Source organism: Balaenoptera physalus (assembly GCF_965194825.1).
Source record: "Balaenoptera physalus genome assembly, chromosome: 5".
Lineage (NCBI taxonomy): Eukaryota > Metazoa > Chordata > Mammalia > Artiodactyla > Balaenopteridae > Balaenoptera > Balaenoptera physalus.
The window spans coordinates 33,719,074-33,746,692 of record NC_138884.1 but is presented as its reverse complement, the minus strand read 5'-3'; the positions used below and the strand labels follow the sequence as shown (position 1 = coordinate 33,746,692).

General features: G+C 38.7%; 1 protein-coding gene across 5 annotated transcripts in view; it reads left to right on the top strand.

Moving 5' to 3' along the window:
• NR3C2 (nuclear receptor subfamily 3 group C member 2) overlaps positions 1 to 27,619 on the top strand; it is a 368,612-nt gene that overhangs the window by 248,566 nt on the left and 92,427 nt on the right. For all 5 annotated transcript variants that reach the window (XM_082463336.1, XM_082463338.1, XM_082463337.1 and 2 more), the window contains exon 4: positions 5,256 to 5,372. In XM_082463336.1, coding sequence (XP_082319462.1) covers positions 5,256 to 5,372 — 117 coding nt within the window. The remainder of the gene's footprint in view (positions 1 to 5,255; positions 5,373 to 27,619) is intronic.

Genomic DNA, 27,619 nt, shown 5'->3' with positions numbered 1-27,619 from the left:
TGCTTTTAAGAATTTTTATGTTTTTTTTCCAGCAATTTAACTATATTGTGCCATAGTGATTTTCTTTGTATTTATCTCTTGGGACATTTGCTAAGCTTTCTAAATTTGTAGGATGTTGTTTTAGTCAAATTTGGAAACTTTTATATATATTTTTCTGACCTATTTTCTCTCTCCTTCTGGGACTCCAGCTACACGTATGTTAAATTACTTAATGTTGTCCCATAGGCCCCTGATGCCTTTTCCTTTTATCTTTTAATGTTTTCTCTTTGTACTTTAGTTTTTATATTTCTGTTTCTTTAATTTCACTGATTTTTTTTGTTAGTGTCCAATATATTGTTAATTTCAACCAAAAATATCTTAGATATTATTTTGTAGTTCTTTGATTTCCATTTGCGTTTGTTTTTTATCATTTCCAAATCTCTTCTGAGAGTCTCCATTTCTTTAACCCTTTTATTCATATTTTCTTGTATAATCTAACATATCTATTTAAAAATCTTTATCTGGTAATTTCAACCTCTGGGTCATTTGTGAGTCTGTTGCTAGTGACTTTTTCTATTGACTCTGGTTTGCATTTTTCTAGTAATTATTATTGTATTCTAGACATCCTGGAGACTCCAGATTCTGTTATATTTTTCTGAAGAATATTGAGTTTTGTTCTATAGTCAATTAAATTACTGACAAATCGCTTTGAACTTATGGGGCCTTTGCTGTATGCTTTTTTAGGGTAGGTCTGTTTTGGTTGTGCCTTTAACCCTAGGGTGAATGCCTTAATCCTGGGATACAGTATTTGCTCCAAAGGCAGGGACCTTCTGTAATTTCAGTGGAAAGCCTGAGGTGTTGATTGAGTCCTTCTGATTTAGTGGGATTCAAACTCTGTCTCCCTGTGATTAGTAATAGCTGAAATACCTGCTCAGCCTCTTTCAAGCCTTAAATTGTTTCACCCCTGGAGTCTCACTCTTTGGAGTCTCATGCTCAGTTCACAGGTCAGCCAAAAATTTGAGGGGAGTTAATATGTCCACCCCTCCTTTCCAGAATATCTATCCTTCTTCAATTTTTAGCTGTTCTAAAAGTCCCACAGTCTGTTCTCTGTCTTCGCAGGCCAATAGGACTGAAGATGTTGCAGGGTTTCCATCCAACCTCCACTGAAGGGCATAAGAGTCTAAAGCCCTCAGGAAAAAGAAGCCATTCAAACATGAATCATGTCTAGGGTGGTTCTCTTTTTTCAAGAGTCAGTTTTCCTCCAGCCTCTGCTTTCTTTTGGTTGCTCCCCAGGGCCTTCAAATATTTTTCCCCCCTTTGTGGACAGTTTATAATTGCTTTTTGTAGGAGGTTTATCTGATTCAAACTATTCTGCCACTACTAGAGCTGGTATTCTTCCCCAAATGGACATATAAGTGGAATGAGAAATAAATCTTTGTTTCCTTTACCACCGACATTTTTTTTTTAATCCATAGGATTATTCCGGTGGCTATATGTTCTGACTAATATATAACTATTAACTTGCAAAGAGGCCGTCTCTGAGAACTTCCAAGTAGATTGTTAGTAGTGTTCCCTACTTCCATTCTACCTGCCTAGGACATGACCTTCAGATTAATGTTTCTAAAATACAGCTCTGGACTTCACATCCTGTAAGCAAGAGTCTCATCACCAGCTTGTCATTCAGCGCCTCCAACTATCTGGTCCCCATCATTCTGGTTGTCTGCCCTGTGTTAACGTTATAGTAGAAAATTACTTACCCTCAAAAGCCTGGGGTATGACTTATTCTGAATTAGCTATTTTTACACTAGGAGAGCACAGTATTTAAAAAAGGACATGATCAAAAGTTTTTAAAGTCTTCTAAATGCATTCTCTTGGTTTCATTGCGGTTTTTTGGTTGTTGTTTGTTTTTCAATATAGATTAAGGGATGGGACACACATTACCTGTTTGTGTAGGTGCAATTCAAGTCTTTCATGTTTACACAATTAAAAATATAAGTGACAGATAATTGTCTGAAAACTAGTAACACATGCCCAGAGCTGTCCCTTAAACTCTCCATCCTGCTTGTGGAAGACGAATCGGTGGCCGCAACCACGCTGGCTGATAGAAACCAGGTATACTATTTCATATATTGTACCTAGAAGGAAATTTTTTGCAGCTTTTATAGTAACTTGAATTTTTAAAAAGAGCTCACTAAAGAGAAATCCTCATAAAACAATCCCAGCTTTTAGAAGTCTGTTTTTGAACACCCAGAAAAGAAAGTTTTCTAGTGTGTGTATTAGACAGTGACCATTTCTTATGCATTCTTGTATGCCTACAACTAAGAGGCTGTCACATTTTATTGTACATTACCAGAAATGGAAAGAACCATAGACTACCCCAACCCCTGATGCAAATGTTTTGTGGCCTTGCACACATAGTAGGTTCCCAATAAATAATTGTTGAATTGAAACCAATTAAAGTTACGTTTAGTTATTTCTTTAGACGTTAAATTTTATTCAATTCAGTGTGAATTATAGATGAAATCTTTGGTTTTGTATTTAATTTCACACCATGACAGAAGACACATAATGCTGGTTGCCAATGCAAATACTGGGTGATAGATTATGCCTCATTCAAAGAATGTTCCTTTGCTTGTTGTTTCCAAAGAGCAGTTTCAGCATCCTGTTGGACCACCAGTAAATTATATTACAAATTGATGTTTACACAAGCCTCTGGCCTTAAGACCCAGCAACATTGTCAGACTTACTGAATTCTGCTTCCAATTCCACCCTTTGGGGAAGTTACTTTACCAGTTCTAACATGAGTTTCTTCTTGTGAAGAATAGCAATAATCGCCTTACCTGTGTCATAGGATTGTTGTAAGGCTTAAATAAAATAGTGCTATAATAGGGCCTTGAAGTTTTATTTTTAAAGTGGTAACTTCTTAAGATATTGTGCAGCAACATGAAATGTTATATTAATCGGTTATAGTCTTTACCGTGGGTATCGATTGCCTTTGTGTAATTATCTACACCTACTTATATTCACTAAGAGCCTTCCATTTTTTAAGAAGTCATTAGATTATTATAATGGTGGAGTTTCATTTCTTCACTTTGATAGAGTTCCCTATTCTATTACTGTTGTTTTATTGTGATCATCATTACTAATATTTACCATAATGTTACTGAGAATGAGCTATACATTAAATTATTTTAATACCATTGGGCAGTACACATTATTTTTATTGAGTATTTGCTGTAATTTACTTAGTAATTCTCAACGAAGGGAGTGTGATGGTACTAGGCTGAGGGGAGGGCTTGAGAGCCTGTTCCCTGTTTTACAGTCATCAGTGAGACACCCTCTGCTTTTCTGCATGTTTTCAATGACCCCACGACTCAGTCCTCAGACGTCTTCCCTGTCCAGTTTCCATATGATCTCATCCCGTCTCACGGCTTAAAATAATGACCACAAGCTGATGACATCTCCAGCACAGACCTCTCCCGAACTCCAGACCTGTGTGTCTAACCAACCCGCAGGCACTTCCATTTAGATACACCTCAAGTGTCTCCAAGTTAGCATGTCCGATACTGAGCCAGGGTAATTCCCCGTAAGCCATGTGCTCCTACTGTCTTCCTCATTTTAATTTACGGCAGTTCCATTTTTCTAATTGTTCCACCCAAGAATCTTAATGCCTCTCTAGCTCCCCTTTTTCTCACATCTGTCAGCAAATTCTAGCAGCTCTACCTTCAGAATGCCTCTAGAACCTGACCACTTTTCATCACCAACCCACCATCATCTTCCCGTGGATTATAGGGACAGCCTGCTACCCCAGTCCCCCGGCTTCTGTCCTCAGTCCAGTGCAGTCAGTTTTCTGTACAGCGGCCAGAGCCATCCTGTGAAACTTAAATCACATCAAGTGGCTTTTCAGCTAAAAGCCCTCTAGGCCCATGGTTTCCCATCTCACTCAAAGTCTTGAACATGATCTATAAGGCCTTACATGATCTGACTCACGTTGGCTCTTTTTCCTCATCTCCTCTTACTGTTCACTCATTCTTTCCATCTTTCATCCTTGGCTGTTCCTTAAACATGCCAGGTTTCCTCCCCACCCCTGCCCTCCCTCATTTGCTTTTCCCTCTGCTCTACTCTGTTTTCTCCCCAAGATGTCCACATAATTAGCGCCTTCCTTTTCTTCAGAGCATTATTTTAAAGTCACCTTCCAGCGAGGCTTCCCCTGCATTCTTTCTAAAATATCAGTACCGTCCTCACCTCCACCGTGTCCTGTGCCCTTCCCTTCATTTTTCTCCCGAACATCTATTACTGTCCAGCGCTTGTACGTTTTACCTACTTACCTTGTCTGTTGACTGTCTCCCCCTCATGGTAGGGTCACGAGAACAGGAACTTTTGTCTGTCTTATTCATTGCTGTTTCCGCAGTGTGTCTAATACTGCCTGATCCCTAGTGGAGGTTCAGTAAATATTTTATATTTATTGGAATACATAAATGAATAATAGAGCTAGGGTACAGTTTTGCATTTTGCCAGTAGATGCCACTCTCCAAGCATATTCTGCATCTGAATTATTTTGGTGCCAGTTTGGCTTGCAAAATGAAATCATTCTACATTTCTAGTTGTGTGATTTGCAAGTCTTCCAGTTGAAATGACATGTGTAAATGTGGGTAGGCAGAGGAGCTTAAACAGCTACAGTAGTTGGGAGTTTGGGGTTAGCAGATGTAAACTATTATATATAGGTTGGATAAACAACAAGGTCCTACTGTACAGCACAGGGAACTATATTTAATATCCTGGGATAAACCATAATGGAAAAGAATACGAAAAGGAATGTATATGTATGTTTAACTGAATCACTTTGGTGTACAACTGAAACTAACACAACATTGCAAATCAACTATACTTCAATAAAATAAATTAAAAAAAAAAAACAACCCTGCAGCGGGGCCTTTGTTTAGATTGGTGCTGGGTGATGGCTGAATGAAATGTGCACCATCTCCTGAAAGGGTGCATGCCAAGAAATTCAAACAGTGAGGAGTGCAGCTCTACTTCTATGGGAACCTATTGGAAATAAACATGAAGCTTATCATCTATAACGTAAAGTCTCAGCTGTGCTAAACTGACCATTTCTGTACCTATATTATTCACAAATCGTGTTTCCCTTCTACTTTTTTGAAGAAGAGATTTCAAGGCAGGAAAGAGGATGTTTCATTACCTGATTGTACATATTAGTACTTTATATTAGTATAATAGTCTTTATTGTAACAACTGTTCTTTATTATTTTATTCAGGGCAACACAACTATTTATGTGCTGGAAGAAATGATTGCATAATTGATAAGATTCGACGGAAGAATTGTCCTGCCTGCAGACTTCAGAAGTGTCTTCAAGCTGGAATGAATTTAGGAGGTAAGTTTTGTGGTTTTAGTTCAATAAGAGTTGTTAAGATGGATTAACACCACTAGGCTCTATACTCCCAAAATTGAAGATGAAGCTAACATGAAGCAAAGATTTCTAAAAATCTAGTAAGTTCTACATTTATGCTAAAACATTTCAGGAGAAAAATATTTCTTAGAAGGAGTTGAAAACAAGTCTGCTATGTGGCTGTGGTCCTAGTGAAGTTTTCAGCTCTTGAGTTTGCTAAGGTTTCAAGAACTGGGTGCATAACCAAAACAAAAATGAATGATATTTTATATAAAACTATAGCTAACAGTTTTTATTACTGTGTCTGTTTAGAAATAAGACCTATAAGTGATAACATTAACCAGATAGGAATATATTCCTGACTCTAGGAGTAAATGTAATAAAGGAAGACCTATATGAAAAAAAAAGCAAAAAAAACCAAAAAAACAAAACTTTAAAAATGTTACAGGAGCTCACCAAAAGAGTTGGGGCAGGTAAAGACTTGAACCAAACACAAAAGTATACAATGTCCCTGGGTGGGGAGATTCAACGTCTTGAAGGTATCAGTTTTATGAATATAACACAAGCCCAACAGAAATACCACTTGGTGATTCTAAGTTCCTAAAGAACAGCCAGCAAAATTCTGGAAAAGATAAATAATGAGGACAACTAGCTCTGCCACACAGTAAAGCATATGACACAGCTACAGTAATTAAAATGGTCTGTGTATTTGTTTATTGATTGTCAGATCAACAGAAAGTCAAGAAATAGATTCAAATAATATGAGAATTCTGTATATAATAAAGTTGGCATTTCAAATCAGTGGGGAAGGGATAGGTTATTCAATAGAAATTATTGTGACAACTGAGAAGCCATCTGGAAAACAAGAAAGTTGAATCCAAACTCTTATGATCCTCCAAAGTAAATTCTGCTCTTTCAATGATCTAAACTTCGAAATATAACACAGAAGTACTAAAGGAAAACATGGATTTTTTTAATATTCTACAAGTGGAGTATTTCACACTTTTTTGAGTATTAAATAAACCCAGAAGCTATAAGAGAAAAGAATGGAGGAAATCAATACTACTTACAAATCAAATATTACTGCAAAGGCAAATAATAAAAAACTGGGGGAAAATACTTGCAGCTTATAGACAAAGGGTTTATTTCTCACATAAAGTACTTCTCTAATTCCATAAGAAAAAGAAACCAACTCATTAGAAAAATGAGAATGAAAAGAATAGGAATGTGAACAAAATATTCATAGGGAAAAGAATAATAAAAGAAATACAATTGGTTCTTGAAACACATGAAAAGAGTCTGAATCTAATCCTAATAAGAGAAATGCAAATTTAAAATATGAGATACAATTTCTTGCAAATGGCAAAGATAAAACATTTTTATGATATATTGTTTGATGAGTATAGAAATAAAAGTGAAACCCAGTGTTGATCTCCTGCATTTTAGGTGGAAGTAGAAATTGATATAAACTCTATGGAGAGCAGTTCAGCTATTTCAATAAAATGTTAAAAGGCACAAGGCCTTTGACTCACCAATTCTACTTTTAGGAATTTATCCTAAGTATATTCTGGCAGTGTAAGAAATGATATATGCATAAGATGTTCATTGTAGCCTTGTTAAATATCAGACACACATTAAATATTTATCTGTTCAGAACTGATGAAATAAATTATAGAATACTCTTCAGACACTAATAAGAATACAGGGAGCTCTATACGGACTGATTTCCAAAATGTTGTTTAGTGAAAAAAATCAGGTAGCAAAATAGTATGTTTCGTATACTACAAGTTGTATATCTGCTTTCAGAAAAGAATATATATTGTATAGAGCATTTCTGGAACAATATGCAAGAAACTAGTCATGGTGGTGGTCTCAGTAGAAAGGACTGGGTAGCTGGGAGACAAGGATAGGAAGGAAAATTAATTGTCACTGTATATTCTTCTGCGCCTTTGAACTTCATATTGGATTAATGTGTGTATTGTGTACACAAGTTACCTATTTAAAAGAAAGTAATTCGAAAAAGAAACACAAAGAGATTTCACTCTTTGCTTTGATGAAAGCACCAACTGGCTGACTAGTCAGGACTAGGGAGGAACATGGCTGCATGCAGAACAGAGCGGCTCTTGGGAATCAAGAGGAGGGTGAGCTGTGGCCACGTGGAACTGCTCCTATGAGAGCATCCTGGGTGCCTTGAACTCAGCCAGAGCAGCCCATGCTGGTCCAGAGGGTGGGCTCTGGAGCCACACTGCCTGGGTGAGAACCCTTGTTCTGCCACTTCCTGACCTTGTAACCTCAGAGGCAGGTTACCACCTTTCCATGCCCCTGTTTCCTTCAACTTGTGCCTACCTCCTAGGCTGTGGAGAAGAGTAAATGCGTCAGGGTACAGTGAAAAAAAGTCAGTACCTGTCTCAGTATACGTTGGTGGTGTGGTGGGTGGTGGAAACTCTCACTGCAGATTCCATAGCACTTGCACACATAATCTGAGGGACATGATTGCCCCACATGTTGGTGCTGGTGAACCTCAGTTGCCCAGAAGAGTTAAGCTGCTTGCCCCAAGATGCCACAGCCAGTGAGACGCTGAAGCTAGGTCTTGGATCTCTGGACCCCGGGTCTGGAGTTTCTGATGTACCAACACTGCTTCCTTGTTCTAACGTCCAAATCAGCGCAGATGTGGCACAAAAGAGCACCTTCTGAAGCATGTGAGCGAGGGTCGGGCGAGATGAATAATTTAAAATCTAAATGGCACAGTGGTACAGCCGTTGGTCATAAAATGAACTCTGAATCAGTTTTGTAAAATCTACCATCTGAATTTAAACACACACACTGCTGAGGTATATTTTAAAGTATCTCTGTGCAATTTTTGTATAGCTTTGCAAATCTTATATATTTACATATACTATGTAAATATTACTATAAATGCTGTATGATCACACTTTATAAAATATCATTACTATCGGTTACTATAAAATACTAATGAAATAGCCATACTTATAGTTCCTACCTCATAGGGTTGTGTTAAGGATTGAGTCCATACATAACCTTCAGAACAGAGTTTCTCAACCTCTGCACTGTTGACATTTGGGGCCAGATAGGTCTTTGCTGTGGGGCCGTCCTGTGTGTTGTAGGATGTTTATCAGCATCCCTTGTCTCTACCTATTAGATGCCAGTAGCTGTCCCTTGTCCCCCAGTGTGACAACCAAAAATGTTTCTAGGCTTCCCTGGTGGCACAGTGGTTAAGAGTCCGCCTGCCAGTGCAGGGGACACGGGTTCGAGCCCTGGTCCGGGAAGATCCCACATGCCGCGGAGCAACTAAGCCCATGCACCACAATACTGAGCCTGTGCTCTAGAGCCCGTGAGCCACAACTACTGAGCCTGTGCTCTAGAGCCTGTGAGCCACAACTACTGAGCCCGCGTGCCACAACCACTGAAGTCCACGCACCTAGAGCCCACGCTCCGCAACAAGAGAACCCACCACAATGAGACGCCCACACACCACACCAAAGAGTAGCCCCCGCTCACCGCAACTAGAGAAAGCCCACGCAGCAATGAAGACCCAACACAGCCAAAAATAAAAAAATTAAATAAATTAAAAAAAAAAAAGTTTCTAAACTTTGCTAAGTATGCCCTGGGTGGCATTGAGACCCACTGGTTTAGCAATAAGAGTAAATAATTGTAAGCGCTATTTAACTGTGAGATGTTTTCTGCTGGAATATACATTCCATCAGGGGAGGAATTTTGGTATCTCTTGTTCGTTGTTTTATCTCCAGTGACTAGAACAGTGCCTGGCACAAAGTTGGCATTCAATAGTTGTTTGTTGAGTGAATGCATGATTAATTGGCATTTTTAAGGGTTCTGTGTTCTGAGAATTCAGCTAAGCCCTCTATATATGTGTCATGTCTTTTAAACATCACATAACACCATGTGATACATACTGTTAACCTGTCCATTTTAAACATGAGTTCATGGAGGCCCAGAGAGGTTAAAGAACTGGCCCAAGGCCACAGCGCCAGGGAGTGGCAGAGCCAGAACTGAGATCTCTGTTCCTGGCACCAAAGCACACACCCAGCATCACTCTTCTGTATGAAACGGGTCCACTGTTTATAGATTGACATTTTAAAAATAGCCCAGATTATCTATTAATAGCGGCTGTGGCACCAGGTTTCTTACTTTTGTCTGTGATGGTCTGTAAGTGAGGCCTGGCACAGTAGTACATGATACAGAATCCACATACCTTGTTGCTGGTTTCTGGGTATGCAGGATAGGTTTTATGGATTTCGGTAAAACATTTTACTAGAGAAAAAGCTTACCTTGAATCTTGAGGTCATTGAAAGTTGTGAGTCAAAAATGGGCAGGTAGGCACACCGGTCAGAATGGCCATCATCAAAAAATCTACAAACAATAAATGCTGGAGAGGGTGTGGAGAAAAGGGAACCCTCTTGCACTGTTGGTGGGAATGCAAATTGATACAGCCACTATGGAGAACAGTATGGAGGTTCCTTAAAAAACTAAAAATAGAACTACCATACGACCCAGCAATCCCACTACTGGGCATATACCCTGAGAAAACCATAATTCAAAAAGAGTCATGTACCAAAATGTTCATTGCAGCCCTACTTACAATAGCTAGGACATGGAAACAACCTACATGTCCATCAACAGATGAATGGTTAAAGAAGATGTGGCACATATATACCGTGGAATATTACTCAGCCATAAAAAGAAACGAAATTGAGTTATTTGTAATGAGGTGGATGGACCTTAGAATCTGTCATACAGAGTGAAGTAAGTCAGAAAGAGAAAAACAAATACCATATGCTAACACATATATATGGAATCTAGGGGAAAAAAAATGGTCATGAAGAACCTAGGGGCAGGACGGGTATAAAGACACAGACCTACTAGAGAATGGATTTGAGGATATGGGCGGGGGGGAAGGGTAAGCTGGGACAAAGTGAGAGAGTGGCATGGACATATATACACTACCAAACGTAAAATAGATAGCTAGTGGGAAGCAGCCACGTAGCACAGGGAGATCAGCTCGCACAGGGAGATCAGCTCGGTGCTTTGTGACCACCTAGAGTGGTGGGATAGGGAGGGTGGGAGGGAGGGAGACGCAACAGGGAAGAGATATGGGGATATATGTATATGTATAACTGATTCACTTTGTTAGAAAGCAGAAGCTAACACACCATTGTAAAGCAATTATACTCCAATAAAGATGTTAAAAAAAATGGGCAGAGTAGAAATTAATATTTATAAAAGTAGCATTTTCTTTAGGTTCAAGTTATACTTTAACTACTTCTGGTTCCTGGATTAAGTATTTAACTTTTACTAAGTATCCAGTTGCAGTAACATACATTGCCATTTTTCTTTTATAATTTATTTTGAAGCCTCATTTTCCTTTTCAATTTGGGCAAAAAGAAATGCAAGCAATTTTATTATATTAAAAGAGATAATATGAAGTTTAACCTTTTAATGTGAAGCAATTTTTTAAATGAAATATGTGAATTAAATTAAAACCTTTTATACATGTTCCAATCTCACCCCTGTTTTCTTAGGAAAGCAGGTCTGCAGTCTCTTTTTCTTCACCCTTCTTTCCTGCTACCTTTCTTTGGGGATACAGCAGATGCAACCCCATACTTGAAAGACATTTTCTGTTAGTGAATGGTCATGACTCTGGGAGCAAAATTAGTCATCTGCCTTCTAAAGACATCAGGAATTCAGAATACTTTAGAATATTTTTTTTCCTATCCTTTCAGCTGGTTAGCATGTAATCCTAACCATGTCCCCAAACTAGCCTCTCCCTTAGAAAGTGGAAGGAAGAAGAATGAGTAGGTTTATATTTATCAGAAACCAAAGCCATGAAATGTGCCTCTTCCCTTTTCTCTAGATCCACTCCCTTCCTCTTCCTACAGGTGCTTTCCCTTTTCTTTAAAATCCTGCTGAGCTTTAGGGCGAATGCAAAGTAAAATAGAGCAGAAGATGTGAGAATGTCAACAGAGAAATTAAAAGGAAAATAACAGTTCATTGGCCCCAGGCTGGGCCCACCGCTCTGCTATAGCCCCTAATAATAGATCTCAAAAAGGCGTGGTTCTATTTACATGAGAATTTACTGCTTTGCATAGCCTCCTCCAAAGGAATTCATCACTTTGCTTTTACTGCCAGGGATCTGAAGAGGATGATCTATGTGTGTCTTTTAGAGCTGCTCCTAAAATATAAAGCACAGCATCAAGGCTCTGTGGCCCTCATATCAGGAACGAGTCCTTTGGGGTGTTTCTAGCTCGACTGTACTCTGGCCATAGAAAATAGAGAGGATCTTAGAGGTTTTTCTCTCCCAGTCCTCCCACTCACAGATGAGGAACTTGGAAGCCAAGATGATATCATCAGAGACTTGAGAAATGCAACCTAAAGACTCTAATACAGTTGTCTTTCCTCTTTTCCAAGCCACCCCCCTGCTTCATTTTTCATCTGATATGCTAAAGTCTACTTTCACGTTCCTTTAATGAAGACTCTAAAATATTCAAATCTTGCTTCCTGTGGCTTTAAACATGGAAGTTTCACAAACCATAGGATAGCCCTAACTCTGGTTTCAGTTGACTTCCATGACTGTCTGCAGTGTTCCCTAATCCCAGCCATCACTTTTACTCTGGTGAGCAGGAGCCTTTAAAGGGTGGCCAAAAAAAAAAAAAAAGGGTGGCCATCTCGGGTCCACCTTTTCCTCCTGGAATGGAACGTGTCATATGAAAAGAGAAAAGAATCTCAGACACAGGAAGCAGTAGCAACAGCAGACCTCACACGGCTGCTTTTTTGCAGACTGGAAGGCAGGCAGCTAGGTGAAAAAGGTAGGGAGACAGGAGATTAATGTTGGGAATCATTCAAAGAAATGGATACTCTTCTATTCCTGATAAGAATGGAACCAAAAAAAGAAAAATATGTAAATTAAAATTCATCCACATAATGCAATATTAATCAGCCAGTAAAATTACGGCTAGGAAAATTCATAACAACATAGAATACTTTCTGCACAAGAGTAATAAAGAAACGTGAGTATGCAAAACGATTTAGGTTCCTTATTCCATGATTACAGCTCTATAGGAAAAGATTTGCATGAGTCAGAAGACTAGGAGGAAATGGGAGGATACCAAAAACGTTTGTGTTTGTGAAGATGACGGATAAGGTTTTTCTTCCCTCTTTCCTAGTTTATCAATCCTAATGAACATGTTCTGTAATACAATTTAAAGAAAATAGCATTCACAATTTTGAACTAAAAAGAAGGGAAACAAGATTAATCGTGCTACTGAGCAGAAGAGGTAAAGAATTAGACATATACAGAAAGCCAAACAGGAAGGAGGAAAAAAGGAGAGAGAAGGAAAAAAAAAAAAAAAAAGACCTAGAAGACATCAGTAAGTCTCCTGCTGGGAAATGCTTTAAAAACTGAAATGGAGAAGTTAAGTGAAAAACAAAAGACCCAGAGACCGAAGAATGACAGAACCATGACCGACATGGAGAGGCCAGAGAGAGATCTTTTTACTTGAGGAAAATTGGCTTTACCTGCCAGCAACTTGCTCCAACTAGCCTGTATGGTTGGGCACCTGTAAAATTCACACGCAACACAGGTCTGGGGAGAGAAATTACAGGATCAGTGCCAGTGAGAGAGGAGGTTTAATATCTGAAATCCAATAAGAAAAACAATTTTTATATCTTTAAGGGTCTCCTGAGGCATGATATGCAGTAGTCTGTAGAAGTTTAGAAAGCCCAAGTGTACCGAGTTTTATGAAGAAATACCATTCCTTAGGGTTTTTTCCCCCTTTCCATTCCTCTTGCTTGTAGACAATAAGAATTTCAGGGGGACTTTTGAGCACGAAAGTGGAGGGGCAAATAACACATTTCTATAAATCGGTGAAAGTATGGTTTTTGAATCTTCATGTATAAGTTAAGCCGTATTCATTGTCATAGTAATACAATTTGAATTAAACAACTGGTATTTTTACCCTGCAGAATTTCAGGAGGAGAGTTTAGGGTCGGTCCCGAAGCAGGCAGCATTTCAAGATTTACTATATTTCTTCAACTCTTGAATTTCTTTCCTTTCAGATTTTTGACTGTTGTGATTATAGTTTGCAACCAATATGCATGTTTAATTTGTATTAGTTTCCTTCAAAACTCTAATTAAATTGGAATCTGAGAAAGAATAGATTTATGTATAACTAAAATCACATTGCTGCACACCTGAAACGAATACAACATTGTAAATCAACTATATTCCAATATAAAATAAAAATTTAAAAAAAAAGAAAAACATCAAAGCTAAGAAAAAGGGGGGAAAAATTGGTGTGTTATTTCGTGACTGATGACGTCTTAGAACAGAAGCAATACAGGCGTTGGATGCAAACGTTCTTCCCTCCCAAGAATGTACATATTCGTAGGCCGTACTTGAGCCTCAGTGAGCTTACCCAAGTAGGCTGCTTATCTTGGGTCTTTTTAAATACAAAACCCAGGGATGTTGGAAACCTTCTGCTGGGTATACAGATGCCCATTTTTGCTTCCATTTCCTTTTGCATTTGCAGTCTGTCCTGGTAGGTCATCATCCCAGTCATACTTAAGGGGCCAGTGGGCCTGGAGCTTAACCTTTCCACCTTTGAGATCTTGCATTTGTCGTCTCAATAGGCCTGAGTCAGAGCTCTCCTTCCTAAGAAGCGTCTCAGATATACAGGTCTCTTTAGACTGGTCTACAGCAGCCCTGCAGTTCCACACACTCACCGATATTTTCTGTAATACACGATTCTTTTTCTAACTCTCTGGTAAAATCTTAGGGATTTTGTTTTGTTTTCGTTTTGTTCATGGCGCTTTATATTGTTGTTATACTCTTTTGGGTTACTGCAGATGATGGGGTTTTATTATAAAAATATTGCTAGTTTCACATTTTGTCTTTGGGAAATACTAGGATGCCATTTAAGACACAATAGGTTTTTAATTTCTAGGACTTTTTGATTTTTTTCTCTTTTTGTCAGCTTCTTTCTACCAAGCTCTCTCCTCCCTACCTTGTTGCTTTTGGGGTTTTTTTTGTTGTTGTTGTTGTTTTTCACTGCACTTGTTTCTACTTACTGCCTTCTCTCTCTCTGTCAGCATTGTCCCCTGAGTGTCTTGTATTCAAACTTCCCCAAAGAAGGTCCCGGCCAATTGGCTGGTCACCATCCAGAACAGAGCTTCTGATTAGGCTGAGACATAGACAAACAGCTGGCTTTGCCTCTGCTGCCCCTACCTTACTCAGGCTGGCGTGGCCAGTTATAGGTCCCTGTGGTACAAAGCATGACAACCTGTGACAAGAAGCCTTTTGTGACCCCATTTTTCAGAAAGGAGCTGTAAGTGTAGATAGTGATCAGAGTGTAGTAGATGCAGTACAAACTTGTAACCATTACAGTCATCTCTTAATTGTGGAACATCTCTTAAATCATAGCAATTTTTCCAACAGCCTGATTTTTATTCACACATTCTAAGTTATCTATATATTTAGAAGTAAAAAAGTATCCATTTTTAAAAAGCTGATGGACAAAACAAAATGATAGCTTTCCATGCCTCTTGGAACAGAACTGCTAAGGCTTTATTTTGGAGTTCAAGAGTTTTTGAGATGGCTACTTTGAAAACACACAAACCAGAACAAAACACAAAAAGCATTAAAAAAGCAAATCATAATTTTTTTTTAAACCATCTATTAATGTGTAAGGTGGACATTCTCTTATAGAACACCTCTCTAAACCTGAATCGTTCCCTCTCCCTAAATGCCAGACACTAGGATTGCGGGTGCACTCTGGGCTCATGGAAGAGTAGGGGTGAGGTATGTGGAGATAGTATGGAAGGAAGGACAAACCACTTAAAACCAAGCATCATAGGTTTTCTGCACTCAGTCGTCTTAGAAAGAGCTGATCCATCACTCTACGTAAAGTCCCTGCCTATTCTGTAGGTATCATCTACCTCAGACTCTGATTTCTCAGTTATAATCATTGATTTCATTTACTTTCAGTTAACAGGTATGCACACTAAGGAATATAACTTAGTCTTTTTTCTTTCATTTGAAAAAGCTACAGACTAGTGATCTGCTGCTTGTTGGCTCTCTGATAAATAGCCTCTTCTCCCCGCTTCATAGTAAAATAGTGTGATTATAAAAAGGGGGGAGGGACCTCTTTATGTAACAGTAAAGTCTCTGTTCTCACCTCTGAAAGGTACAGAAAGCCATTCAACTGTCTATTAGAAAACAGCCCTTCATATCCTGTGATAAACCATAATGGAAAAGAAAATGAAAAAGAATGTATATATATATGTAGCTGAATAACTTTGCTGTACAGTAGAGATTAACACAACATTGTAAATCATCTATATTCCAATCAAATAAATAAAAAATAAATAAAAGAGCCCTTCAATCTTCAGGAATAAATAAGTATGATATTTAGTATCATTGATGATGATTTTTCTGGGACAGATAACATACCTTTTAACAGCTAACCCAATTCTAACAGATTTTTAAAATATTTTTATTGATTTATCAAGTTATAAAATGCATACTCATTACAGTGATTAATAAAGGAAAGTAAAAGTTCTCTGTAATAAATTGGGGGAATGAAGATGGAAGAAGAGTCAAGACATTTGCTGACAAAAAATAATGATTTACATTTTGACGAAGAGGCTCTTCAAAGCTGAACTAGCAGAGCCAGTAAAAATGGTTTCCTCCGAATGTGCTGCTTCATTATTTTGAAAAGAAGATCTGTCAACAACAATGTAAAGCCAGTTGCTGAGTTAGGTCATGAAAACAAGAAACTCCAAGATGTAATTGTTCTGTATTCCTCCAAGTGTTTTGTTTAGTACGGTGTTTGTTTTGAGAGCATAATAATGTAAAATATGTTTAAACAGTAATGACGCTAAGCAGTTACTCTGTTACCGTATAATTATTTTCTGTATTAAGATTAATCTGGTTTGTAGAGGGGAGGATCACAGTATTTAAAAAGTGCATCTCTGATGAATCCATCCATTGATTCTTCATTCAGCAAATATCCATCGCACTCCTCCTAAATTCCAGGTGTTCCCCACAATGTTGCCAGTGTAGCCAGGAGAAGGCAGGCACTTCAAAGGGCTAATCTCTAAGAAAGAAGACATTTATTATGGGCCAGATAAGCATTCGAAATTTACAACGATGTACTTAAGAGTAGCCTCGGTGTTGACAATGGGACACATCCCTAGAGCTTTCTCCTTGCTTTAGAGCAGTGTCAACTTCCTGACTTGTGTCTGTCGCACAAGATGGTGGCACGTCAGGATGCCATTCTCTAACTCCATCCCTCCATATTTGGGGGTGTCCATCCTGGGTGTGTTCTTTGTGCATCGATCCCATCAAATGGTCCTATGGCACGTACTGACACTTGCTTGGGACATAGTCTGGAAAGGAGCAGCTCTGCATCATGAAATCCTTCAGAAGACCCACGCTCATCCCTACCTGCAGACCACCTCCATTCCGACGTCAGCATCCATCAGTCAACAGCATTCCTCATTTGATGTTGGCACTCTGAACTCGGACTATGAAAATCAGCCCTTCCTATTCTTACCAAAAAATTGAGTACAACTTTAAAGTTTTCTGGCCACCTTAGAGACTTTTAAGTCGTTTCTAGCCTGAGGACGACTGAGGCAGCTCTGGTTGGTCCCTTCAGAATGCATGCCTTGTCTGTCTCTCTTGTAGCTCTTGTAACAGATACTAAGAAATGTCTGTGAAGACAGGCTGGGATTCGCAGGGCCACTTGCTAGCAGCCGACCTGCTGACATCTCCCTTCAGTTTGTGACCTGCCCCAGCACGTTGCTGTCTCCCCTGGAAACTCTTCAGAATTCACTTCAGCATCACCAGAGAAACTGAGAGACACCTTTATGAACAATTTAAAAAATTTTTAAATAATCAATGATTTCTTTCAACATACAGTTTTCTTAATCTCTCAATCTTCAAACCAAGCTGTTCTTCATCCTAAAATTAGACTAATTCACCAGTGAAAATTCAGACGGTTACATCTTCATTTGCCATATAAATGACAGGCATTTCATGTTAATTACTCAGAAACATTTGCATATGTTAATTAGGTCGTTACTACATTTTTTTAAGCAAAAACTTAAATCCCGTAGAGCAAAAACACTTTTCCATTCTGTAAATACTCATATTTTTAGGTAAAGTTGAGTCAGATTAGAAATTTTAGGCCAAATTCTAAAGGTTACACCACGTAAGAATGATGAATGATGGGAATGGGGAGCACTGTGTAATCAGCAATCCAGTGGGGCGATTGTGCTCAGTTCTTGCTGCCTCTCCAACTCATCTGTCAAGTCTTTGTTCTATTTTTATTTAAAAAATTTTTTTCATTGAAGTATAGTTGATTTACAATGTTGTGTGAGTTTCTGGTGTACAGCAAAGTGATTCAGTTATGTATACATTATTTTTCATATTCTTTTCCATTATGGTTTATCACAGGATATTGAATATAGTCCCCTGTGCTATACAGTAGGACCTTGTTGTTTATCCATCCTGCGTATACTAGTTTGCATCTGCTAATCCCAAACTCCCAGTCCTTCCCTCCCCCACCCCAGCCCACCCCGCCTTGGCAACCACAAGTCTGTTCTCTATGTCTGTGAGTCTGTTTATGTTTCGTGGATGAGTTCATTTGTGCCATATTTTTAAAATTTATTTTTTCTTTTTCTTTTTCTTTATTTATTTTTAATGTCTTTATTGGAGTATAATTGCTTTACAATGGTGTGTTAGTTTCTGCTTTATAACAAAGTGAATCAGCTATACATATACATATATCCCCATATCTCTTCCCTCTTGCGTCTCCCTCCCTCCCACCCTCCCTATCCCACCCCTCTAGGTGGTCACAAAGCACCGAGCTGATCTCCCTGTGCTATGCGGCTGCTTCCCACTAGCTATCGATTTTACATTTGGTAGTGTATATATGTCCATTGTGCCATATTTTAGATTCCATGTATAAGTGATATTGTATGGTATTTGTCTTTCTTTTTCTGACTTATTTCACTTAGTGTGATAATCTCTAGGTCCATCCATGTTGCTACAAATGGCATTATTTCATTCTTTTTTTATGGCTGAGTAATATTCCATTGTATGTAAGTATGTGTGTATGTGTATATATATGTATATGTATTTATGTATGTGTGTGTGTGTATACACACACACACATACACACACACCACATCTTTATCTACTCATCTGTTGACAGACACTTAGGTTGCTTCCATGTCCTGGCTATTGTAAATAGTGCTGCTATGAACATAGGGGTAAATGTATTTTTTTGAATTATAGTTTTGTCCAGATATATGCCCAGGAGTGGGATTGCTGGATCATATGGCAACTCTATGTTTAATTTTTTGAGGAACCTCCATACTGTTCTCCATAGTGGCTGCACCAATTTACATTCCCACCAGCAGTGTAGGAGGCTTCCCTTTTCTCCACACTCTCTCCAGCACTTCAAGTGTTTGTTTTAAACACACTCACCCATGCCCTGCACCTAGAGACTCTCATGCCATAAATCTGGATGGAGCACGGGCAGCGTCTTGATTTTATAAAACCCTAGACATTGTACATCACTTCATCAGAGCAGAGAACCACTGTTCCAGGGCTTGCTATAACATTGGCAGCATTTTTCTTAGGATAAGAAAAACCTTTCATTGGTTTTTTTTAAGGCCCTTTAGTTTAGTTTTGTTTTTTTTCTCTATTTAATGTTATTTTTTTTTTAATTTATTTTTTTATTTATTTTTGGCTGCGTTGGGTCTTCGTTTCTGTGCGAGGGCTTTCTCCAGTTGCGGCGAGTGGGGGTCACTCTTCATTGCGGTGCGCGGTCCCCTCTCTGTCACGGCCTCTCCCGTTGCAGAGCAAGAGCTCCAGACGCTCAGGCTCAGTAGCTGTGGCTCACGGGCTTAGTTGCTCCACGGCATGTGGGATCCTCCCAGACCAGGGCTCGAACCTGTGTCCCGTGCATTGGCAGGCGGATTCTTAACCACTGCGCCACCAGGGAAGCCCCAATGTTATTTTTCTCAAGTAAATCAGTAACCACCATCTGGTAAATATTTCTTCACCAGGTGAAGTCCCCTAAAAATATTTTAAGTTAATGTATTTGCATTTTTCTTGCCAGCCCTAACATAGCCTTATAAAGGGCCATGTTAGCTTTTAGTCCACTGACTGTGCTACTTTTGTGCCTTACTAAAACTTTAAGTATATTGAATAAGCTGTACATTTAAATGCTACACATCTCTGGGGCAGAGTGTTCAGAACTCAAAGGTGAAGGTAGGTTCCTTATCCCCAGAGAGGACAGGTCCTGAAACAGTGACCCTGACGTTCTGTATTGGGGAGACAAGAAGAGGATAAGAGAGAGAAGGTGGGAATAATCCTAAGAAGGAAATGGAGAGGGAAAAGAGGGGACCTTGGTGAGGTTTGTGATTTGTTACAAGAGAAGAAACAAATTTAGAAATGCCACCCTCAGTGTCACCTCACTTCTGCTCATGTGCCCCCTGGACACACCCTGGACGTGTGTAGACATTTGTACCCTCTGGGGAGAGGCAGGAGCAGAGAGAAGGGAGCTGGGGTTGCATCTCGCGCCCACATTCACAGTTCCCAGGCCCCACCATGGTGGTCTCCTCTCACGCTTGTGTGAGTTAGAAGGAAACATCTGTGGGCCTTGTGTCTTCCAGGCCTTCAAGGGAGTCTGTTCGGTGCACAATGTTTGTTCTTCATAGTAAATAACCTCTTGACCCACTTCTCCATCTTTACTCAATAGAGTCGGTTTTGGCCACATCATTAAACATTTTCAGATAATATTAGCGGTGACACTATTGTTGGCTTTCCAGCTGTTTTATGGTTAAAGAAAAGTTCTTATCAGGCTTTAAATATGATATAAAAGATTTTATTAAAATACTCTGGAGTCGAAAACAGATTCAAAATAAAAGTTAAAAAAGCTTAGCTTTACTTGATTTATTTACTCTAAGGCTCACTAACTGCCCTGTTCCCAAACAGGCTTTCATAGCCAGTAGGTCAGTCTTTCTCAAAATGTTTGATTTATTTTCTTTAAAAAACAAAATCTGAAGCCTCCCCTCGGGCTATTTGAAATTCAAAATAAACGGGATCCTGTGACTCATCCTGAAGCAGTGGACACAATGCTGGTTTGCTCTCAACCCCACACACACCCCTTTCTGCCTCTGCCTGCTCCCCAGCCCCTTGTAGGGTTCTGAGCCACTTCTGGGCTTCATCCTGTGTGATTGGTCCTGCCACCTGCCCAGCTGTGCCCTCCGCATGGTCAGCGACTTCTCCACCCCTGACTCTTCCTTCTGGTTCACTGCTGTGGGACAGTTTCTGCCAAGTCCCCCTTGGTGGTTTGAGTGACAAGGCCCCCTTCTTCAGGCACAGCAAAGGCCTCTCATTTGCACCAGACATAGGAAGGCTAAGAAGGAGGCACCTATGTACCTATGTGTATGAGTTTCCTCTTGCTGCTATAACAAAGCAACACAAGCTTAAAACAACACACATTTATTATCTTACACTTCTGGATGTCAGAAGTCCAACATGGATCTCACAGAGTTAAAATCAGTGTGCAGGCAGGCAGTATTCCTTGGTGGAGGCTCAAGGAGAGAATTCAATTCCTTTCCTTTTCCAGCTTCTGGAGTCTGCCTGCATTCCTTGGCTCCTAGCCCCCTTCCATCTTCAAAGCCAGATTAAATGCATTCTAACTTTGCTTCTGTTGTCACATCCTCTTCTCTGCCAATCATGCCTCCATCTTTCACTTACAAGGACCCTTGTGATTATATTGGGATCACGTGAACAGTTCAGGATAATTACTTTATCTTAAAATCCTAAATTTAGTTAAGCCTGCAGAGTCCCTTTTGCCCTGTAAGGTAACACATTCACAGGTTCTGGGGATTAGGAGGTGAACATCCTCAGGAGACCATTATTTTGCCCATCACCTATGTAATAGTCTGTGTCCAACAAAACCCTGGAATTTTTTATTTTTACTGAAGTATAGTTGATTTACAATATTGGGTTAGTTTCAGGTGTACAGCAAAGTGATTCAGTTATACATATGTTTTTTTCAGATTCTTTCCCATTATAGGTTATTATAAGATACTGAATATAGTTCCTTGTGCTATACAGTAAATCCTTTCTGTCTATCTATTTTATATATAGTAGTGTATATCTGTTAATCCTATACTCCTAATTTATCCCTCCCTCTGCCCTTTTCCCTTTGGTAACCAGAAGTTTGTTTTCTATGTCTGTGAGTCTGTTTCTGTTTTGCATATACATTTGTTTATGTTATTTATTAGATTCCACATATAAGTGATATCATATAATATTTGTCTTTCTCTATCTGACATACTTATCACTGAGTATGATAATCTGTGGGTCCACCCATGTTGCTGCAAATGGCATTATTTCATTCTTTTTATGACAGTAATATTCCATTGTGTATATATACCACGTCTTTATCCATTCATCGTTGATAGACACTTAGGTTGCTTCCATGTCTTGGCTATTGTAAATAGTAGTGATACGAACATTGGGGTGCATGTATCTTTTTGAATTAGAGCTTTTGTCTTTTCTGGATATATGCCTACCACTCTGGAATTTTTGGATGCCTTCCTGATTTTGGCCCTCTACATACTCACGTACCTCATCCCCATCTCTCCTTACTCCTTGACATTTCCCCTCCGTTTTGAAAATCCATTCTGATTACTTCTTCACAACCTTCTGGTTGTGCCTCTGTCCACACAGTTTTTAAATGGCCTACATATCCCTCCCCTATGCTAATAAATCCCTATTACCCATTTCAGACCAACCTCAAAAAATTCATCACCTCCAACTCTACATAAATTGTACCCTTCACAGATCAATCTTTTACACAGTTCTGAGATGTTATGTATGTATATAATTTATTAAGACTTCTTCTCCTGTAAAGTTTTCTATGACTTCCTTAGGTCAAGTTCATTAGTACCTCCTCTGTGCTTCCAAAGCCTCTATTGTAGCATTTCACAGATTTTATTGTACTTACTTGTTTATAAGTATTTCTTGCCAAATAGTCTTTGAATTTCTCAGGAACAGAGTTATCCTTTTGCCTTCATATCCAGAGCACTTAGCACATAGATGCTTAATAAATGCTTATGGAATAAATGAATGAATGAATGAATAGGAAGTCAAGCCTTGTTCATACATTACTAAGCTGAATTTAGCAAAAAACTCTAAGTTTGGTTATACAGTTATTAAAGTCACAATGGACTTCATTTTAAAACCAATCCCATAACCGTAACAAAGATTCCAAGGATGGTATTTTAAGAAAGTTCTAGTATAAGTATTATTTTTCAACCCTGCACCAGGAAGGTGTAGTTTCCAAGAAACATACAAGTCTTGATCTCATATTGACTTATGTAGCATAATTTGGCAACTTCTTAAATGATAAGAAAAAGTTTTGCATACCTCTTCATTCCTTGATGAGAATTTTTAAGTATTTTCTTGATTATGGTTATTTAAACACAATTTTTGGTGCAACCATGGGGGGGATAACATTTGGGGACAGCTGTTGTTGCTGTTAAGGTGGGAGTTCTAGCCCTGGTCAGATAGTTTGTAGTGATACGTTAAATTCAAAGTCAAGAGAAGCTAGGATGAGTTGACCTAGAGTAAAAGGACTGGAGGAATGAAACTGGAGGAACAGCCTCCAAAATAAGCGTAAAAAAAAAAAAGACAAGGATAACAGGGAATGGAAAGAAGAGAAAACAAAGGAGTGAGGCAAACCCAAGAAGAGTAGGTTAAGCTGAAGTTTTGGTTGAGGAACTTTAGTGGAGTAAATTCCAAAGATTATTAACTAAATCAGTGGAATCCACGTATAACTCAAAGTCAAAGTCAGGGAGAAGTGCTGATTTCAGAAGGGAGAAGAACTTGTCTTCACCAAAATTGACAGAAACTCTCCATCCATGTTCGAGTGGCCTGTTGAGTGAAGTGGAAATAAGCAATGCTGTGTTCATGGCCATAAACACAAAGACAGTCTTGCAGCCCCATTTCTGGGGAATAAAGAAGCCTATCAGCTAAAAAAAGACAATGCTACCAGGGAGTATTTAGAAGACCTTCATTCATGAGAAAGCTGAGTGCCTATATAACTGAACGGTGTGAAACTACACTCATGATTGAAGTCACTCTATGCAGGTCATACCTGGAAATCCCTTTAGATTGTAGTCATGATTAATTCTGCACTTAAGTTGACTGGACGCAAGGCTACCATTCCTGGTATAGGGGAAAAGGTGCAACTTCCAAAGATGAGAAACAGGCTGTAAACTTGGGGCTGTGGACCTCTTTCCCTCCAGGTGGTGTCAGCAGGAAGTTGACCATGGGGAACAGTGCCAGCCGCACAGCTGAAGGAAGATTATTTGGGGGGAGGGGGCGTTTCATCCCAGGAACAAATATTCTTTTTAATGGATGGTTAGTACGGAAACCTATTGTAGAAAACCCAGCTTGAATTTTAATATAAGAATATCAAAATCGGTCAGCTGTTACTCATGTTCTTTTATGAGTGTAATAACATACTTGTCAGTCAGTGGACACACCCTTTGGGTGTGGTAGGACACTTGGCCATGGCTTGTGCATTGTAAACCCGTGGCTGTGATTACACCAGGCTGCGGGAACCTCTCTAGCATGCTGTGCCTGCGTTGCTTGTAAATTACATTTCTTTATTCATCAGCATTTTTCAGAACTTAATGTTGCTCTGTGACTCCATAATCATGACTTTTGTTAAAATTTAATTTTATTTTTTTAATACAGTAGGTTCTTATTAGTTATCTATTTTATACATATTAGTGTATATATTGTCAATCCCACTTTCCCAATTCATCCTGCCCCCCCCACCCCCCCTGTTTTCCCCCACTTGGCGTCCATAGGTTTGGTCTCTGCATCTGTGTCTCTATTTCTGCCTTGCAAACTGGTTCATCTGTACCATTTTTTTAGACTCCACATATATGCATTAATATACGATATTTGTTTTTCTCTTTCTGGCTTACTTCACTCTGTATGACAGTCTCTAGGTCCATCCACGTCTCTGCAAATGACCCAATTTCATTCCTTTTTATGGCTGAGTAATATTCCATTGTGTATATGTACCACATCTTCTTTATCCGTTCATTTGTCGATGGGCATTTAGGTTGCTTCCATGACCTGGCTATTGTAAATAGTGCTACAGTGAACATTGGGGTGCATGTGTCTTTTTGAATTACGGTTTTCTCTGGGTATATGCCCAGTAGTGGGATTGCTGGGTCATATGGTAATTCTGTTTTTAGTTTTTTAAGGAAGCTCCATACTGTTCTCCATAGTGGTTGTATCAATTTACATTCCCACCAACAGTGCAAGAGGGTTCCCTTTTCTCCACACCCTCTCAAGCATTTGTTGCTTCTAGATTTTCTGATGATGTTCTGATTTTCTGCTTCTAGTATATGTTTCTTGGAAACTACACCTTCCTGGTGCAGGCCATTCTAACCAGTGTGAGGTGATAACTCACTGTAGTTTGGATTTGCATTTCTCTAATAATTAGTGATGTTGAGCAGCTTTTCATGTGCTTCTTGGCCATCTATATGTCTTCTTTGGAGAAATGTCTATTTAGGTATTCTGCCCATTTTTGGATTGGGTTGTTTGTTTTTTTAATATTGAGCTGCATGAACTGTTTATATATTTTGGAGATTAATCCTTTGTCCATTGACTCATTTGCAAATATTTTCTCCCATTCTGAGGGTTGTCTTTTCATCTTGTTTATAGTTTCCTTTGCTGTGCAAAAGCTTTTAAGTTTCATTAGGTCCCATTTGTTTATTTTTGTTCTTATTTCCATTACCCTAGGAGGTGGGTCAAAAAAGATCTTGCTGTGATTTATGTCAAGAAGTATTCTTCCTGTGTTTTCCTGTAAGAGTTTTATAGTGTACGGTCTTACATTTAGGTCTTTTATCCATGTTGAGTTTATTTTTGGTGTATGGTGTTAGGGAGTGTTCTAATTTCATTCTTTTACATGTAGCTGTCCAGTTTTCCCAGCACCACTTATTGAAGAGACTGTCTTTTCTCCATTGTATATCCTTGCCTCCTTTGTCATAGATTAGCTGACCATAGGTGCATGGGTTTATCTCTGGGCTTTCTATCCTGTTCCATTGATCTATATTTCTGTTCTTGTGCCAGTACCATATTGTCTTGATTACTGTAGCTTTGTAGTATAGTCTGAAGTCAGGGTGTCTAATTCCTCCAGCTCCGCTTTTTTCCCTCAAGATTGCTTTAGCTATTTGGGGTCTTTTGTGTCTCCATACAAATTTTAAGATTTTTTGTTCTAGTTCTGTAAAAAATGCCATTGGTAATTTGATAGAGATTGCATTGAATCTGTAGATTGTGTTGGGTAGCTTAGTCATTTTCACGATATTGATTCTTCCAAACCAAGAACATGGTATATCTCTCCATCTGTTTGTGTCATCTTTGATTTCTTTCATCAGTGTCTTATAGTTTTCTGAGTACAGGTCTTTTACCTCCTTAAATAGGTTTATTCCTAGGTATTTTATTCTTTTTGTTGCAGTGGTGACTGGGATTGTTTCCTTAATTTCTCTTTCTGATCTTTTGTTGTTATTGTATAGGAATGCAAGAGATTTCTGTGCATTAATTTTGTATGCTGCAACTTCACCAAATTCATCAATTAGCTCTAGTAGTTTTCTGGTCACATCTTTAGGATTATCTGTGTATAGTATCATGTCATCTGCAAACAGTGACAGTTTTACTTCTTTTCCAATTTGTATTCCTTTTATTTCTTTTTCTTCTCTGATTGCTGTGACTAGCAATTCCAAAACTATGTGCATAATACCGGCGAGAGTGGACATCCTTGTCTTGTTCCTGATCTTAGAGGAAATGCTTTCAGTTTTTCACCATTGAGAATGATGTTTGCTGTGGGTTTGCCATATATGGCCTTTATTATGTTAAGGTAGGTTGCCTCTGTGCCCACTTTCTGGAGAGTTTTTATCATAAATGGGTGTTGAATTTTGTCCAAAGCTTTTTCTGCATCTATTGAGATGATCATATCGTTTTTATTCTTCAATTCGTTAATATGGTGTCTCACATTGATTGATTTGCATATATTGAAGAATCCTTGCATCCCTGGGATAAATCCCACTTGATCATGGTACATGATCTTTTTAATGTGTTGTTGGATTCTGTTTGCTAGTATGTTGTTGAGGATTTTTGCATCTATATTCATCAGTGATATTGGTCTGTAATTTTCTTGTAGCATCTTCGTCTGGTTTTGGTATCAGGGTGAAGGTTGCCTCATAGAATGAGTTTGGGAGTGTTCCTTCCTCTGCAATTTTTTGGAAGAGTTTGAGAAGGATGGGTGTTAGCTCTTCTCTAAATGTTTGATAGAATTCACCTGTGAAGCTATATTGTCCTGGACTTTTGTTTGTTGGAAGATTTTTAATCACAGTTTCAATTTCATTACTTGTGATTGGTCTGTCCATATTTTCTGTTTCTTCCTGGTTCATTCTTGGAAGCTTATACCTTTCTAAGGATTTGTCCATTTCTTCCAGGTTGTCCATTTTATTGACATAGAGTTGCTTGTAGTAATCTCTCATGATCCTTTGTATTTCTGCAGTGTCAGTTGTTACTTCTCCTTTTTCATTTCTAATTTTATTGATTTGAGCCCTCTCCCTCCTTTTCTTGATGAGTCTGGCTAAAGGTTTATCAATTCTGTTTATCTTCTCAAAGAACCAGCTTTTAGTTTTACTGATCTTTGCTATTGGTTTGTTTGTTTCTATTTCATTTATTTCTGCTTTGATCTTTATGATTTCTTTCCTTCTACTAACTTTGGGTTTTGCTTGTTCTTCCTTCTCTAGTTCCTTTTAGGTGTAAGTTTAGATTGTTTATTTGCAATTTATCTTGTTTCTTGAGGTAGCATGGTATTGCTATAAACTTCCCTCTTAGAACTGCTTTTACTGCATCCCCTAGGTTTTGGATCGTCATGTTTTCGTTGTCATTTGTCTCTAGGTATTTTTTGATTTCCTCTTGATTTCTTCAGTGATCTCTTGGTTATTTAGTAACATATTGTTTAGCCTCCATGTGTTTGTGATTTTTATGTTTTTTTCCCTTAATTGATTTCTAATCTCATAGCGTTGTGGTCGGAAAAGATGCTTCATATGATTTCAGTATTCTTAAATTTCCTAAG